The 16,000-nt window shown below is 42.2% G+C and overlaps 1 protein-coding gene across 1 annotated transcript; it reads left to right on the plus strand.

Annotated features, from left to right (window-relative positions):
• The first annotated feature begins 1,330 nt into the window (after positions 1 to 1,330).
• Positions 1,331 to 3,764, plus strand: LOC116406526 (cyclin-O protein B-like). Its single transcript, XM_031890608.1, has one exon. The coding sequence runs from the start codon at positions 1,694 to 1,696 to the stop codon at positions 3,086 to 3,088; it is 1,395 nt and encodes a 464-aa protein (XP_031746468.1). The 5' UTR covers positions 1,331 to 1,693; the 3' UTR covers positions 3,089 to 3,764.
• The last annotated feature ends 12,236 nt before the right edge of the window (positions 3,765 to 16,000 follow it).

Below are 16,000 nucleotides of genomic sequence, written 5' to 3' on the forward strand. Positions count from 1 at the left end.
CAGCAGGTACAAAGGCCCTGTCTAACACTGGATAAAGTGGCCCAGGGGAAAAGCCAATCTGCTTTGTTGCAAACTCTGTACATCAACATATTAAAGGAAAACTAAACCTCACCCTAAACCCCAGCCCCCCTCAACTGGCCTCCACTGCACCCCCCCCCCCCCCATCAACTCCCTGCACAGTATATTACATGCAAAAGTATTCCAACTTGTGAAGCTGTCATAACCATGCAGGGTGCGCAGGAGCCATCTTCTGCCTGTTCCTCTTCATTCACTCCACTTACATAGTATCATACCTCCCAACATAAAATGATAAAGAGGGACAAAAACATCTTGGGCTTAGCGCGCAAAACATTTTTTGTGACCACACCCACTTATTTGCACACCCACAGAATACCACTCCCCATTTTACAAAAACACCCTTTTTCAATGGTTTGCATGGCAGCATCAGACGCACTAGGTTTTAAGAATAACACAGTGGCTCCCACATCTAATGACATACTGGGGCCCTAAGCATTCCATGACAGCCACAATGACAGTCCTCCAGCATTTCATAACAGACTCAGTGTTGCACAAGTTTGCGGTACACTCAAGCAACAATCCGGAACAGCGGGTTGTGCTATAAAAATCGTGACTGTCCTGATAAAAGCGGGACAGTTGGGGGGTATGTAGTATGTATGTATATGTGTATGTATGTATGTGCAGCTGGAGCTGCTACCTGACTGGGCTTCAACTGGGCATGCTCCTGAAGGCTACATGTTGGCGAACTGTCAGAAGAGGATGTGAACAGGCAGAAGGTGGCACCTGTGAACTCCTCTGCATCTCTGTATTACATCCTATTGGACACTCACATTGGGGTGTCTGTAAAACAGCACATTGGACATTCTGTATATAATGTGGCAATTCTAACAACAGGCAAATCATGCCACGTGAGCCACTGATCTCCCAGGGAATCTGTTTCCAAAGCTGGCATCACTACAATACTTAGAAAGCTACACAGCAAGCATACAGCAACTAGGGTTGCCACCTGGCTGGTATTGTACCGAGCAGGTAGTAAATGTGTTGCTTGATTCCAATGTGATTAATAGAGAAAATATTAAGCCATATAGGAAGGATGGTGTTTTATCCAGAAAAGGTGGCAACCAAATACCAACGAATTTTCTGAAAGTTACAAAGAGCTTTATCCACAAATAAGAGAAGAGGCTGAGCTACAAGGCAAGGCACTAGAAATAAAGGAGAAATTAACTGTCAGAGCAACTCAGGGATTTGTTTAGTATATTACATGCAAAAGTATTCCAACTTGTGAAGCTGTCATAAACATGCAGGGTGCGCAGGAGCCATCTTCTGCCTGTTCCTCTTCATTCTCCTCACTTACATAGAGCCTGACTGTGCAGTTGAACCTGCTACAGGCAGAGCATAAACTAGGCATGCTTCTGAGGGCCACATGTCAGCTAACTGATTTTCCAAAAGTTACAAAGAGCGTTATCCACACATAAGAGTAGAGGATGAAGTACAAAGCAAGGCACTAGAAATAAAGGAGAAGTTAACTGACAGAGCAACCCAAGGATTTGTACTTCAGATTCAGCCAATCAGCTGTTTACATGCCCAGCCAATCAGGGAAGAGCAGAGGTGACTTGTGGATAACTGATCCTTGGTCCCAACAGTCTTTTGTGACAGTTGGTGAGAGAGGAGCAAAATGATGGAGATTCTGAGCGTTGGCATGCGAAAAAGAAGAAGAGAAGAAGAAGAAGAGAAAGAAGAGGAGATCATTTCCCCTGGGTGCAGCCCTGAATTCAAAAGGGCCAAGCCCCAGGGTGATCTGCGTGGGACCAGCACCCCTACAGCTGAGGAACCGGTGCCAGAGGGGGAGCCATGGAACACCCTGACCAACCTGGCTGATGCCCTGCAGACCTTCAGGGAGTATGGAGAGGAGTGTTACCTCTATAAAAAAGGCCTGGAGGGAGGTTATCAGCTGGAAAATTTCCTAGAAAATCAGAAGGAAATAAATCCAACATCCTGGAACCACATCACCACCCTAATGATTAATGTGCACAGGTACCTGAGATTGGACTTTCAGACCCTGTGCCTGGGTATCAACTTCCTGGAGCGGTATGTGTCCTGCACTCCTACTGACCCCGACACCCTAACAAGAGCGGGAGCCACTTGCCTCTACATGGCTTACAAAGTGGCTGAATTAAGGTACCCCCTCCCCCCCAAGCTCTTCCTACCTCTGTTTGACTACAGAATGACACCAGCTGAAATGCGTCACCTGGAGAGAACCATCCTAAGGAAGTTGCTGTTTCGCCTGGGGGTACCAACCATCGATTTCTTTTTGGAGCACTTCTCCCTGTTGAGACTGACCAACCAGGAGTGTTCCCCTGCCCAGCTCACAAGAGCAGCCAAAAGCCTAACAGCTGCCCGAGGCATCGCAGCACTGTGCCTGAACCAACATCAAGACTTCTACATGCACCAACCATCTCTCATGGCACTGTGCTGCCTCAATGTGGCAGATAAAATCTATTGTTATAGCAACCCTGTCAAAGTGGCCCCCACTGACTACCCAGAACACCAAATTGAGGAGTGCATGGAAAAGATCTGCCATCTAGTTACTATAGGCCACTACTTTTTACATCCGCTGCTGCCAGGAGTTTATCCAGAAATATTTCCAGCTTTTAATCCTCCCACCACAAGGCCAGTAGCAACACCTAAGGATATAAATTCTCCTGGAGTAAGAACACCAGAACAGGAGAGGGGCCAACATCTACCTGAAGGCAGAGAGAGAACACCAGAGGTGGCAACAACATCCAGGGACACAGCAGGTTCCCAGCACGTAGAGATGGCAGAAAGATCCAGCCATTCTCAGGACATGGAAGGGGCCGGTTATGTGCTACACAACACATACTGGCCCACTGATCCATACGGGCAAGTATATATGCACCCCTACATGCCAACACCTTCATACTGGCACCCATACATGCCCCCCACTTCCTACTGGCACCCATACATGCCCCTAGTTGCCTACTGGCACCCATACATGCCCCCAGTTTCCTACTGGGACCCATATTTCCAGCACACATTTCCACACAGGTAAACATACAAACTCACATACATGCTAGCAGTTTAATATAGAGTGCTTGTGTACATCTGGGTGAGAGTTAAGGGTTGATGTTGATGAGAGAGTGCACACATGTTTTTTGTGAGAGTGCCAATGTTTTTTGATTTGTGGGAGTGCTTGTGATTATACTTTTATACTAATCAACACAAGTGCCAGTATTGGGGATAACTATTTCTGGTAAGACCATGGGGGGGGTGACATTGCCAGGGCACCCAGTACCATCACCAAGCAGAGCTGTCACTTTCCATACACTCTTAATTTCCCAACAGACAAACAGAGAGGCAAACATGTGTTCACCAATTACTGTACATTTCTGAACTCTTGCAAAGCTCCATAGGGCGCATTGATCCTGGGAATAATTCCGATTGCCATTTAGGAGTCAGGAAGGAATTTTTGCCTCTAGTGAAGCAGATTGGCCCAAGCTTCTCTTCAGGTTTTTTGCCTTCCTTGGGATCAAACAGCCCTATGTGGTGGGGTTACCAGACCCTCTGGTGATGGGAGGACACGTATAGAAGGTGCATTTATATTGCAGTGTGCAGCTCTTTCTATATGTGCCCTCTGATTTCCAGTGATCTGATAACCCTATAGTGAGCATCACATTTCATAAATTATATATTTAATAAAGCTGTGATTTTCACAGATTTAAAATAAAGTCGTTGTCTGTGTCATTATTTATGGGACCTTTAAGGGACCTTTATATTCCCTTCTCTATATCATAGACAAGATCATAGAGCAACAAAAAAAAAATCTCTTTGGTTAAAGGGGGCCTGCAGCTATGCCCTCTATTGAACAAATCAGAATGATTACACATGGTACCTTAGAAGAATGTTGTTACTATTAGGCACCCATTTTCAATTGGCACTTGCAGCAGTAGAGAGAGGGCTGCCTTTGCTACTGGTTGCAAGAGGAATTACACCTAGAAGATTTAATCTAGATTGAAAAGTAGCTTCTTTACATCCCCTGTAGCATGGGTGGTTGACGTGCCATTCTTATTGCCTTACATGGGTAATAAACATAAAAAATAGGAAACATTTTGCTCCTTTTTGTATGCACTTTTTTTTTTTAAATAAAATGGTTTGAAAAATTTCCCATTTGTTTGCAATGAAACTTTGGAGTAGTGTTGCAACCTGTTTGCTGGTGGCTAAACCTGAACGGAGGGGACGGGGCAAAAAGCATTGAGCGTGGGGTTATTGCATCATTAGATGCAATTGGCTGGATTTCGGTTCAGTTTTCTCAGTGTTTTCAACTGGTGAGAAAGTTTTGAACTGGACAGGCCTTTAAAAAATTGGGTTTTCTGGCTCAAAACCATACGGGTGGCAACCCTATTTCTATCTATATTCTGCCTGATGAGTAAGTCCAATCCATTAATTAAAGGTATGGGATCTATTATACAGAAATCAGTTACCCAGAAAGCTTTGAAATGCAGCAATGCTAAGTTTAAAAAAATGCTAATTGATTGATTTTCTTTTTTTTTTTTTGTTTCTGTAATAAGAAATTAACTGTACTTGATGATAACTAAGCCATGTTGGGGTGAGTATCTTAATACAGGTATAGGACCCGTTATCCAGAATGGATAAAACAAAGGACGTGTGCAAAATTATATACTATACTATATACTATATATATATATATACACACTATATATACTTGCTCTTATTTATAAATAAAATCGTCATCTGCAGACAGGCATATAGAAATACAGGTATAGGACCTGTTATCCAGAATGCTCGGGACCAAGGGTTTTCCGGATAAGGGGTCTTTCCGTAATTTGGATCTTCATACCTTAAGTCTACTAAAAAATCAATAAAAAATTAATTAAACCCAATAGGATTGTTCTGCCCCCAATAAGGATTAATTATATCTTAGTTGGGATCAAATACAAGGTAATGTTTTATTTTTATAGAGAAAAAGGAAATCAATTATAAAAACCTGAATTATTTGATTAAAATGGAGTCAATGAGAGATAGGCTTTCCATAATTCGGAGCTTTCTGGATAATGGATCCCATACCTGTATTTGTTTTTCATTAGTTGGCCAGATTTTTGTTCGGGTTTCACAACTCTGAAAACAGTTGAGAACAAGCCTTAGAAAACCAAACTGTTCGGGTCATAAACCAAGCAGGTGGCAACCCTACTTTGGAGATATATATATCAATAACCCCAGCATGCCAGCATTCTTTGGCAGGATATTTGTTGGGTACAGGATCAACAAACTTTTTATACAAGCAGATACAGCCGGATCAGCACTCTCATGGGTAGCAATGATTTGTGATTTATTCTGTCATGGTGAAGCACTGCTTTGGCCCCACATTGGGACTTTTTCACCAGGGGAACCACCCTGATCATGTGACTTGGGAAGAGAATGTTTTGGGTGCTGGCTATTATCGTGTAAAATTGTACAGGTATGAGATCCCTTATTCGAAAACCCATTATCCAGAAAGCTCTGAATTACAGTAAGCCTGTCTCCCATAGACTCCATTTTAATCAAATAATTCTGAATTTCTGAATTTTTCTGTAGTTACAAAACAGTACCTTGTAATTGATCCCAGTAGACTTAAGGTATGGAGATCCAAATTACGGAAAGACCCCTTATCCAGAATGACCTTGGTCCCGAGCATTCCGGATAACAGGTTCTATACCTGTATTTCTATATGCCTGTCTGCAGATGACCATTTTATTTATAAATAAGAGCAAGTATATGCAAGTATATATAGTGTGTGTGTATATACCTGTATATATATATATATATATATATATATATATATATATATATATTTGCACAGGTCCTTTGTTTTATCCATGAGAAATGTCCCCAGGTGGGACAAAAAAGTTAGATTGTAATGTGCTTCACTATGAGAGAATGAATAGCAAATTGCTGATAACCATGAGCAGGGACAGGCAAAGCCAACTGGCGCCCAAGGCAACCTGGTCAGCTACCCTGCGCAATGACAGTGGGGGCAATGCCAAGGGGACCTCTTCTGTTTACCCTAGTTCCAGCCCTGACCATGAGAGTGCTGATATGTCTGTATATGCTTGTACATAAATATATATATACAGGTATGGGATCCCTTATCCGGAAACCCATTATCCAGAAAGCTCTGAATTACGGAAAGCCCATCTCCCATAGACTCCATTTTAATCAAATAATTCAGAATTTTAAAACCTATTCCTTTTTTCTCTGTAGTAATAAAACAGCAACTTGTAATTGATCCTAACGAAGATATAATTAATCCTTATTGGACGCAAAACAATCCTATTGGCTTTAATTAACGTTTTATTAATTTTTTAGTAGACTTAAGGTATGGAGATCCAAATTACGGAAAGACCCCTTATCCGGAATACCCTTGGTCCCGAGCATTCTGGATAACGGGTCCTATACCTGTATATATATTTAAAGAGAGCGTGCAAGAGAGAAACAGCTACTTAGCAAATGTAGTCATTTAACAAAGAACATTTAAGAAAATAATTTTTAGTTTGGTGCTCCTTTAAATGTTAAATATGAACTGTTCCACTTAATCCCAAAATAGGTAGAGCATGCAGAGATTATGAGTTAAAGCAGCCATAGACAGATGTGATGATACATGATGCATGGCTGTCATTGCAGTCCTGGGATGCATATAACAAATTTGCTGGTTCCGTTTTAAATAATAAAAATCATACATGCTGGTATAAAGAAGACTGTAAGTGCACCTGGGAAATGCCCAATGAAGAAATTTTTCTCACAAAGGACAGCTGGTAATATGAACCTGTAAGAAAAACAAAGTAAGGGGAATTAGAAAAAATACTTTAAAGGAAATATTTTCCCTATTGATACAGTCCAGAAATTAACATGCTCTGTCACAATCCTACATTGTCTCATCCCCAACACTGTTTTATCCCCAACACCCACCCTGCTCCACCCCAATCCCACAAATATACATACTCTAATTTAGTGCTTCGTGCCCCACCCTGCTCCTAGGTCCAGCCTGGGGGTAAAGAACTGTTGCAGAAATTTTGCAATAAATCACTTTGCTTTATAAATAGCCTTTATTTCTATATTATAGTTTTTGACATATTTAATGTTTTATCAGCAAGCTCCCTCAGCCTAACGCTTCTTTATCAAGTTGTTTGCTGCAGGAAACAGCTGGGAACATTTGTACAGCTCTGCCAATCCCATTTATGCCCTCTGACATGTAGTTTTGGGCATTTACACTACTAAATATCAGCTGCATTACCCTGATTTCCCCCTGTACTCGCTGATCAGAAACATCAAGGGCAGACGGATCCCCTAACACACTACAATTTAGTGTATAACTCACACTTATATTATTTGTACCAAAGTGCCTAACTTTGCAGTTTTCAACATTGAACCTCATTTTCCATTTTCTGTCCAGTTTTCCAATATTGCCAAATCTCTCTAAAAAGTGTCAGCATCCTGCATGGAACTTATAGTTTTGCATAATTTAGTATCATAGTTTTAATGTTAACTCATTTATGGATGTTAAACATGTGTCCCATCTATAGGCATGACTTTCTGTGGGTGGAGGGAAGGGGAAGCAGGTGCCTGTTGGAGGGTTGTCCCACCTACAGTGGGTGTCCTTGTGGATGGGTTGCCTAGTTTTCCCTTGATCTTCCTTTCCGCAGGGGGAGAGAAGAGGGAGGTGGGTGCCTATTGCAGGGCTTCATGGTTGGGCTGGATGGTAGCTCCCCTGGGCTTGAGGGTTGGGCCTGATGGCGACTCAGTTGGGGTTGAGGGCCAGGCCGAGTGGCAGCTCCCCTGAGCCTGAAGGAAAATAAAATTCCCTCCAGCCCACACTTTTGGCAAAATCCAGAAAGAGCTGAGGCTTGACCACCAAAAGTTATATGTTTTGTTTTCACACTCTGTGGCTAAATAGATGAGTAGAGCACCATTTGTGTGAGGCTCCCTTTTCGCAGTCTATTATGAAGCTGAGGGGGTAACCATCTCTTAGCAATTGGCATATGTACAAATTGTCCTGTGTCGGCCCATATTTGTGGCAAGGTCACAAAGGCCTAAGGGAGCATGCTGCCCAGCCATTCCTGAACTTTGCTCAAATCCAGAGCACTGGGGTCTAGGCGCACAAGAGATTTCTGCGTATTCTGTTCCCATTGCTCTGTGTGTGAGATAAAACTATGCGTTTGTGCGTGATCCTGGGGATGAGGGTGGCCAATGGGGGACAGGCACTGAGCACCTTGTGCAGAAATCCAGCGCTGGTCCTGCACCTGTGCCAACTGCCAATGGATAAGGGGTGGGCTGAGCATTGGTGCCTAGGGCAGCAACAGACCTAGATACAACCCTGGATAGGGCTACCACCTCACCCCTTTAACTACGAACATATACAGGTTTTAAATTCAAATTATTTAGATGCTAATTAGAAATCTATTTATTTACCACAGACTACATTGGTTTCTGTGCAGCCATGTAGCATGCATAAAAATGTGAAAAGAATGAGTGAGATAAAAGTCTGCAGCAGCTTTAATACATAAGGGATTTCAGAACAGCAAACAGAATGCAAACAAAAATAACAGTAATTTTGGTGCAAAGTGATTGTTCAATGGTTTTAAAAAAGGGAGTCCATTAATTTTCACCTTCTACAGTGGGACATTTCTCAAGATGACTTATAAAGGAGGTATTATCTGCTAATGATTTTTAAATGAAATCAGCTGTAATTGATTTTGCTTTTTACACCTGCTTCACATTTCAATGACAAACTAATTACACCATTAACAATAACATATATTACTGATTTGTGCAACGAGCCACTGAAATAGCAGAAACGCTTGGTAAGCATTTGCCGTCCCTCTCTTACATAGTGTAAATAAGTTAGAAATATGCATACGATTTAATAAGAAAGTCATTAGCTGCACACCTGTTTCACGTTATTATGGTAAAGTAATGAATTGCAATTATTTCTGAATAATTAATTTGAAATGTTTTACAACATCCTTGCCTAATATAACAAAGTCTGGGTACCTGACACAATGAGGGCAGTGAGGTTGTGGAATGTCCTCCTGGGTGATGTTGTAATGGCAGATACTAATAAGAATGGTTTGGATAATTTGTTGAACAAGCATAATATCCAAGGGTATCGTGCAGCGGCGGACTGAGCCGCTGGGGCACCGGGAAAAAACCTGGTGGGCCCCTGCAGCCCAGTCCCGAACCCCCCAGGGCACTCCTGTGTGTCTCCTTACCCTGACACACTGCAGGCGAGTTTCATTTAGTCGTGCTTGGGGGTCGGAGGGTGTTGGGGGATCCTGATGGTGAAGGCAGGAGGGGTCATGGGGGGTGCAGGGGCTCCTTAGGCAGAAACCGTGGTGGGCCCTGCACTCCCCAGTGCGACCCTGGCATAGTGATCTTAATATCCAGATAGATTAGTCCCGAACCCTCCAGGGCACCAAATAAATTAGTTTGATAATACCTATGAGCTCCCATAATGTAATTTTTCTACAGCAAACATTCCCTGGCACAGCTATGTTTTTTTAGTAGAGGCTTCAGGGCCACAAATTCACAGTTAAATCTGTCCTGATTGATACAGGAAATAATGTACCCCCTTTTGTTAAAATATAAGGATATTGGAAATCAATGAGGAGTTCTAGGCTGAATATATTTGTACAGGTCATAGAACTCAAGAGGAAAATCTGTGTGTTTCATAACCCCTCTATAGTATAAACTGATATTTCTAAGCCTATAATCAGCCACAGATGTACCATTTTCAATGAAACAAGCAACAAGAGGTATTTTTGCACAAACTGGAATGCTAAAAGGAATACACCTGAGTATGGGCTGCACAGATTTAAGACCCATCTTGCACTGCTGCTTTTTTACCATTAGGTGAATATTAAAACATAGGCAGCAACCAATCAAATATTTGCTTTCATTTTTCTAACTACATTACACTGATCAAATCTAACTACAGAATGGTTATTAAATGGAGACAATTTGTGCCATATTACTTAACATTCAAAGATTTCAACAGTTTAAGAAATTATCTTTAGTAACAGGCTCACAACTGTGGGCCACTAGTGGCTTTTTATTGATGATGTTGTATCTGTCCACTTTAGCCTCGCAATGGCAGGCTGTCTGCTGTTTCAATGATTCCACTGTATGGCCAACCAATATCTATTTTTTAATGAAGTGCCTGCTCTTCCAGGCAATGTGCAGTTCATACTGATTAGAAAAGCAATGTAAAATCAGTTGGGTTACAAGGGAATTAAAGCCTGTCAAAATGTTACTAGTTGTCTGCTGTAAAAGTTTCCATGTACATTAAATCTATAAGAGCCCCAAACCTTTCGGATGATGGCTCATGTGTCTGTCCCTGTGCAAAGTGCCCTGCAAACTGGGGCAAACTTAGGATAAGTAGAAGAATAAAGGGGAGTGAAAGGCACAAGGGATGAGTCTGGGATAAAGAGAAACTGGATGGAAGCAGAAGACACAAGACAGAATCTCAGTAAGAAAAAGGCCCAGGGCATTACTAAAGGAAAAAATGGGCCAGATAAAGTGAGAATTAAAAAGGGAAAAAAATTTAATGAAGTGAGAATATGTAATGCAACTATATGAAAGCAAAAGGAGAAAGTAAGTTAGGGAGTGGCCCTTGGGCTGTGGTTTCTTTGTGGCATGGCAGGCCCAGTCCTGTACGGCTTAGAACAGAATTTTTTTTTATGCCTTTTTCCTCAATCTCTAAAGAGCATGGTAAACTTCTTTTAATTTGTATATTGACTACTTTGCTTCCCAATTTTAGGTTATGAATAAAGAGTAACTTTTAAATACGACATCCAAGCTGCTGAGATGAAAGGTTCTGGGTCTGTTGACATTGTACTGATTCAACATCATTCTAATCCTATAGGCACAGAACAGATTGGCAGGGTCAGATGCACTCAGCTAGAATAAAATGTCACCACAAGACATTCTGGCTATACATTACCATTTTATTGCACCAACAAACACATATATACACCAACTGCCTAAAGCAAAAGTGAAGCTTGGATCCCCAATAAGTGAGGTGAACTTAGCAGGTCTGGACTGGGATTTTAAAGTAGGCCTTGTTATTTCAGGTACATAGAGGCCCAATACAAATCTCCCCAAAGTCCCAATGAATAGTGACTGTCTATGGTAGGGGCCCCCAACCTTTACAGGTATATGAGTAATCCACATTTAAATGGAAAAAGTGTTGAGGAGCAACCAAGGGCTATGATTGGCTATTTGTTAGCCCCTATGTGGACTGGCAGTCTACAGGAGGTTCTGTTCAGCATTATATCTGGTTATTATGCAGCCAAAACTTGACTCCAAGCCTGGAATTAAAAAATAAGTACTTTCTTTGAGGCCACTGGGAGCAACATTTAAGGGATTGGTAAACAATGTGTTGCTCACAAGCCACTGGTTGGGGATCACTGGTCTATGGCATTTTAGAGCAGCCACTCTGGAATTTGCCAGAATCCACAGGTTGCCAGTCCAGGCCTGGTGTTTAGCCCCAGACATGCCAGTAAGATCACTGCAGAATTGATTATAAGCACATTGACCCCCAGACATGCCAGTAAGATCACTGCAGAATAGATTATAAACACATTAACCCCCAGACATGCCAGTTAGAGCACTGCAGAATAGATTATAAACACATTAACCCCCAGACATGCCAGTTAGATCACTGCAGAATACATTATAAGCACATTGACCTCCAGACCTGCCAGTTAGATCACTGCAGAATTGATTATAAGCACATTGACCCCCAGACATGCCAGTAAGATCACTGCAGAATTGATTATAAGCACATTGACCCCCAGACATGCCAGTTAGAGCACTGCAGAATAGATTACAGTGGTGTGAAAAACTATTTGCCCCCTTCCTGATTTCTTATTCTTTTGCATGTTTGTCACACTTAAATGTTTCTGCTCATCAAAAACCGCTAACTATTAGTCAAAGATAACATAATTGAACACAAAATGCAGTTTTTAAATGAAGGTTTACGTTATTAAGGGAGAAAAAAAACTCCAAATCTACATGGCCCTGTGTGAAAAAGTGATTGCCCCCCTTGTTAAAAAATAACTTAACTGTGGTTTATCAATTTCAATTTTCAATTTCAATATCAATTTCTGTAGTCACCCCCAGGCCTGATTACTGCCACACCTGTTTCAATCAAGAAATCACTTAAATAGGAGCTACCTGACACAGAGAAGTAGACCAAAAGCACATCAAAAGCTAGACATCATGCCAAGATCCAAAGAAATTCAGGAACAAATGAGAACAAAAGTAATTGAGATCTATCAGTCTGGTAAAGGTTATAAAGCCATTTCTAAAGCTTTGGGACTCCAGCGAACCACAGCGAGAGCCATTATCCACAAATGGCAAAAACATGGAACAGTGGGGAACCTTCCCAGGAGTGGCCGGCCGACCAAAATTACCCCAAGAGCGCAGAGACAACTCATCCGAGAGGCCCCAAAAGACCCCAGGACAACATCTAAAGAACTGCAGGCCTCACTTGCCTCAATTAAGGTCAGTGTTCACGACTCCACCATAAGAAAGAGACTGGGCAAAAACGGCCTGCATGGCAGATTTCCAATGTGCAAACCACTTTTAAGCAAAAAGAACATTATGGCTCGTCTCAATTTTGCTAAAAAACATCTCAATGATTGCCAAGATCAATATCTTGTGGACAGACGAGACAAAAGTTGAACTTTTTGGAAGGTGCGTGTCCCGTTACATCTGGCGTAAAAGTAACACAGCATTTCAGAAAAAGAACATCATACCAACAGTAAAATATGGTGGTGGTAGTGTGATGGTCTGGGGTTGTTTTGCTGCTTCAGGACCTGGAAGGCTTGCTGTGATAGATGGAACCATGAATTCTACTGTCTACCAAAAAATCCTGAAGGAGAATGTCCGGCCATCTGTTCGTCAACTCAAGCTGAAGCGATCTTGGGTGCTGCAGCAGGACAATGACCCAAAACACACCAGCAAACCCACCTCTGAATGGCTGAAGAAAAACAAAATGAAGACTTTGGAGTGGCCTAGTCAAAGTCCTGACCTGAATCCTATTGAGATGTTGTGGCATGACCTTAAAAAGGCGGTTCATGCTAGAAAACCCTCAAATAAAGCTGAATTACAACAATTCTGCAAAGATGAGTGGGCCAAAATTCCTCCAGAGCGCTGTAAAAGACTCGTTGCAAGTTATCGCAAACACTTGATTGCAGTTATTGCTGCTAAGGGTGGCCCAACCAGTTATTAGGTTCAGGGGGCAATTACTTTTTCACACAGGGCCATGTAGGTTTGGATTTTTTTTCTCCCTAAATAATAAAAACCCTCATTTAAAAACTGCATTTTGTGTTTACTTGTGTTATCTTTGACTAATAGTTAAATGTGTTTGATGATCAGAAACATTTTGTGTGACAAACATGCAAAAAAATAAGAAATCAGGAAGGGGGCAAATAGTTTTTCACACCACTGTATAAACACATTAACCCCCAGACATGCCAGTTAGATCACTGCAGAATAGATTATAAGCACATTGACCTCCAGACATGCCAGTTAGATCACTACAAACAATTGACAGCTGGAAGCATTACCTCACCCACACTTGAACAAGGAGAATACCACATTTTCATGTCTCCCAGTGTTTCCCATGCTTCTTTCTACTTTGCATAGTATTATAGTAAATTAAGAATAGTAGGATAACACAAACTTACAGTCAATAGTATTTTTGTGGCAGAAAGTCTAAAGTACCACTAGATTATTGGAAGTATCAGAAAATCTCTTCCAATGATCTATCTATATCAGTGCTGTCCAACTTCTGTTGTACCGAGGGCCGGAATTTTTCCGACCTACGTGGTGGAGGGCCGATAATGGAAGCCAGTTTTGACCACTCCCCTTTTTGAAACCGCACCCACTTGAAACCACACCCATGTTATCAAATGACCATACCCATATTAATGGTTGTAGTACAGCAAAAACCTGCCATACTCTGCCTGCCCTACCCTGCCTGTGTGTGCCATACTCTGCCTTCCCTACCCTGCCTGTGTGTGCCATACTCTGCCTTCCCTACCCTGCCTGTGTGTGCCATACTCTGCCTTCCCTACCCTGCCTGTGTGCCATACTTGGCTGGTTAGTGCCATACTTGGCCTGTGTGTGCCATACTCTGCCTGCCCTACCCTGCCTGTGTGTGCCATACTCTGCCTTCCCTACCCTGCCTGTGTGTGCCATACTCTGCCTGCCCTACCCTGCCTGTGTGTGCCATACTCTGCCTTCCCTACCCTGCCTGCGTGTGCCATACTCTGCTTGCCCTATGATGCCTGTGTGTATGGCACACACAGGCAGCCTACAGTGACACAATGCTGGCACTGCTCCTACAGTCTGCACAATAACTATATATTAAAAAACGTTTTAATTGCAGTACCACCACAGTATATGTTCTTTTTGTAGTGTGCAGGGATTATTTGTGGGTTTCTACTGCTCCTGAGGTGTCAACAGGGGAACAATGTGGGTGATTACAGCCTGAGCCTGAGGTGTGAACACTGCAGGGGGTGAACAATGCAGAGATTAAAAGGTGTGAACAACACAGGGGATTACATATTTAAACAATACAGAGGGATTACAGCCTGAATCTGAGGTGAGAACCATGCAGGGGGGGGCAGTTAATCACAGTATTGATACCATTTAAAGCTTACACAAGAGTAAGCCATCAAAGCAGCCAGACAGGTGGGGGGCCACACAGAGGGGGGTCGCAGGCCGCCAGTTGGACAGCACTGATCTATATAATTATACTTAGATTAAGTATATAAAGGTATATTTTCCTTAGTAACATCTTAGACTGCTTGGTGATGGGTAAATAGATTGGACAGATGATAGATAAAAAGAAAGGCCACTTTGTCACATAAGTGTCGCAAATCTGTCATAGTGTAAGAAACAGGCCGTGACCCTTGTGACAGGTCTGCGTTTCAGGCCTTAAAATGTGTTTCCTCAATGTTATGTGTAATACCAGTGCTCCACACAAGAGGTCTCTACACAACCAAATGATCTGATAAGTATCATTACTCATAAAATTCACCATTTTGGAACAGATTCAGTCTTCAGCTCTGACTGGCAAACTACTTCTTTCATTGGAAAGGGGCATCTTACATATGCTGATCAATATCTACAAAAAGATACTTAGTGGAAAAGACAGTAGAGTGAGATTTTATAGTATGAATAGGAATCAACCTTAAAGAATTTATTACGAGGTGAGGCCGGATAGCTTTCTAGCAAGAATAAAGTAGAAACCTCCTGCTGCTTTGCTTGTAGAAAAGACTGAGAGGCTCTTTTACCAACACAGTTCAATCATCTCTACAGCAAAAACCCATATCTATGCAATGTGCTTCTCAATTGCCACCACTGTGCATCACATTGCTGTTTAGATTCACCCCTACCTGCCCATTAGTCCCAGTTCTCCCACTCTACTCCTCACCTTGCACTGTATTTGGAATTTATGAATTAAATATTGGTCATTACAAACTGAGGCAATTTGATGCACCCACCCCCCCCCCCCACCCCCCCACACTCATTTTCCTGTTAACCCTCCTAGATTTTTAGTCGGACAGGGGTGTCAGTGGGCCAGGAGCAGGATTTCTCCTGTTGTCCCATCAGCCCAGTCACCCATATTTATATCCCTTCTAGCAGTGGGTCAGGGGGCATGGTTTGGAAAAAATTGGGTCTGGGGGGGTCTGGATTAAACTGTGTTTGGTCTGGGCTAAACAGTGGCATGGCAGAAAACTACCAGCATGGGTTACATGGGATCAAAAAGTTATGATTATAGTGTACTGCAATTACCTGATACCATTTGATACATATTCTTTAAAGCACAGGATCCCTTGCCATCATAAGGCCCAAGTGAACTCCTTGCTCCCCCATACACAACAGTTGTTGCTTAATA

The sequence above is a fragment of the Xenopus tropicalis genome, chromosome 8 (genome assembly GCF_000004195.4).
Source record: "Xenopus tropicalis strain Nigerian chromosome 8, UCB_Xtro_10.0, whole genome shotgun sequence".
Taxonomy (NCBI): domain Eukaryota; kingdom Metazoa; phylum Chordata; class Amphibia; order Anura; family Pipidae; genus Xenopus; species Xenopus tropicalis.

What these genes read in the sequence shown, in the direction of transcription:
- LOC116406526 (XM_031890608.1), top strand. Translation starts at nt 1,694, where the DNA reads ATGATGGAGATTCTGAGCGTTGGCATGCGAAAAAGAAGAAGAGAAGAA.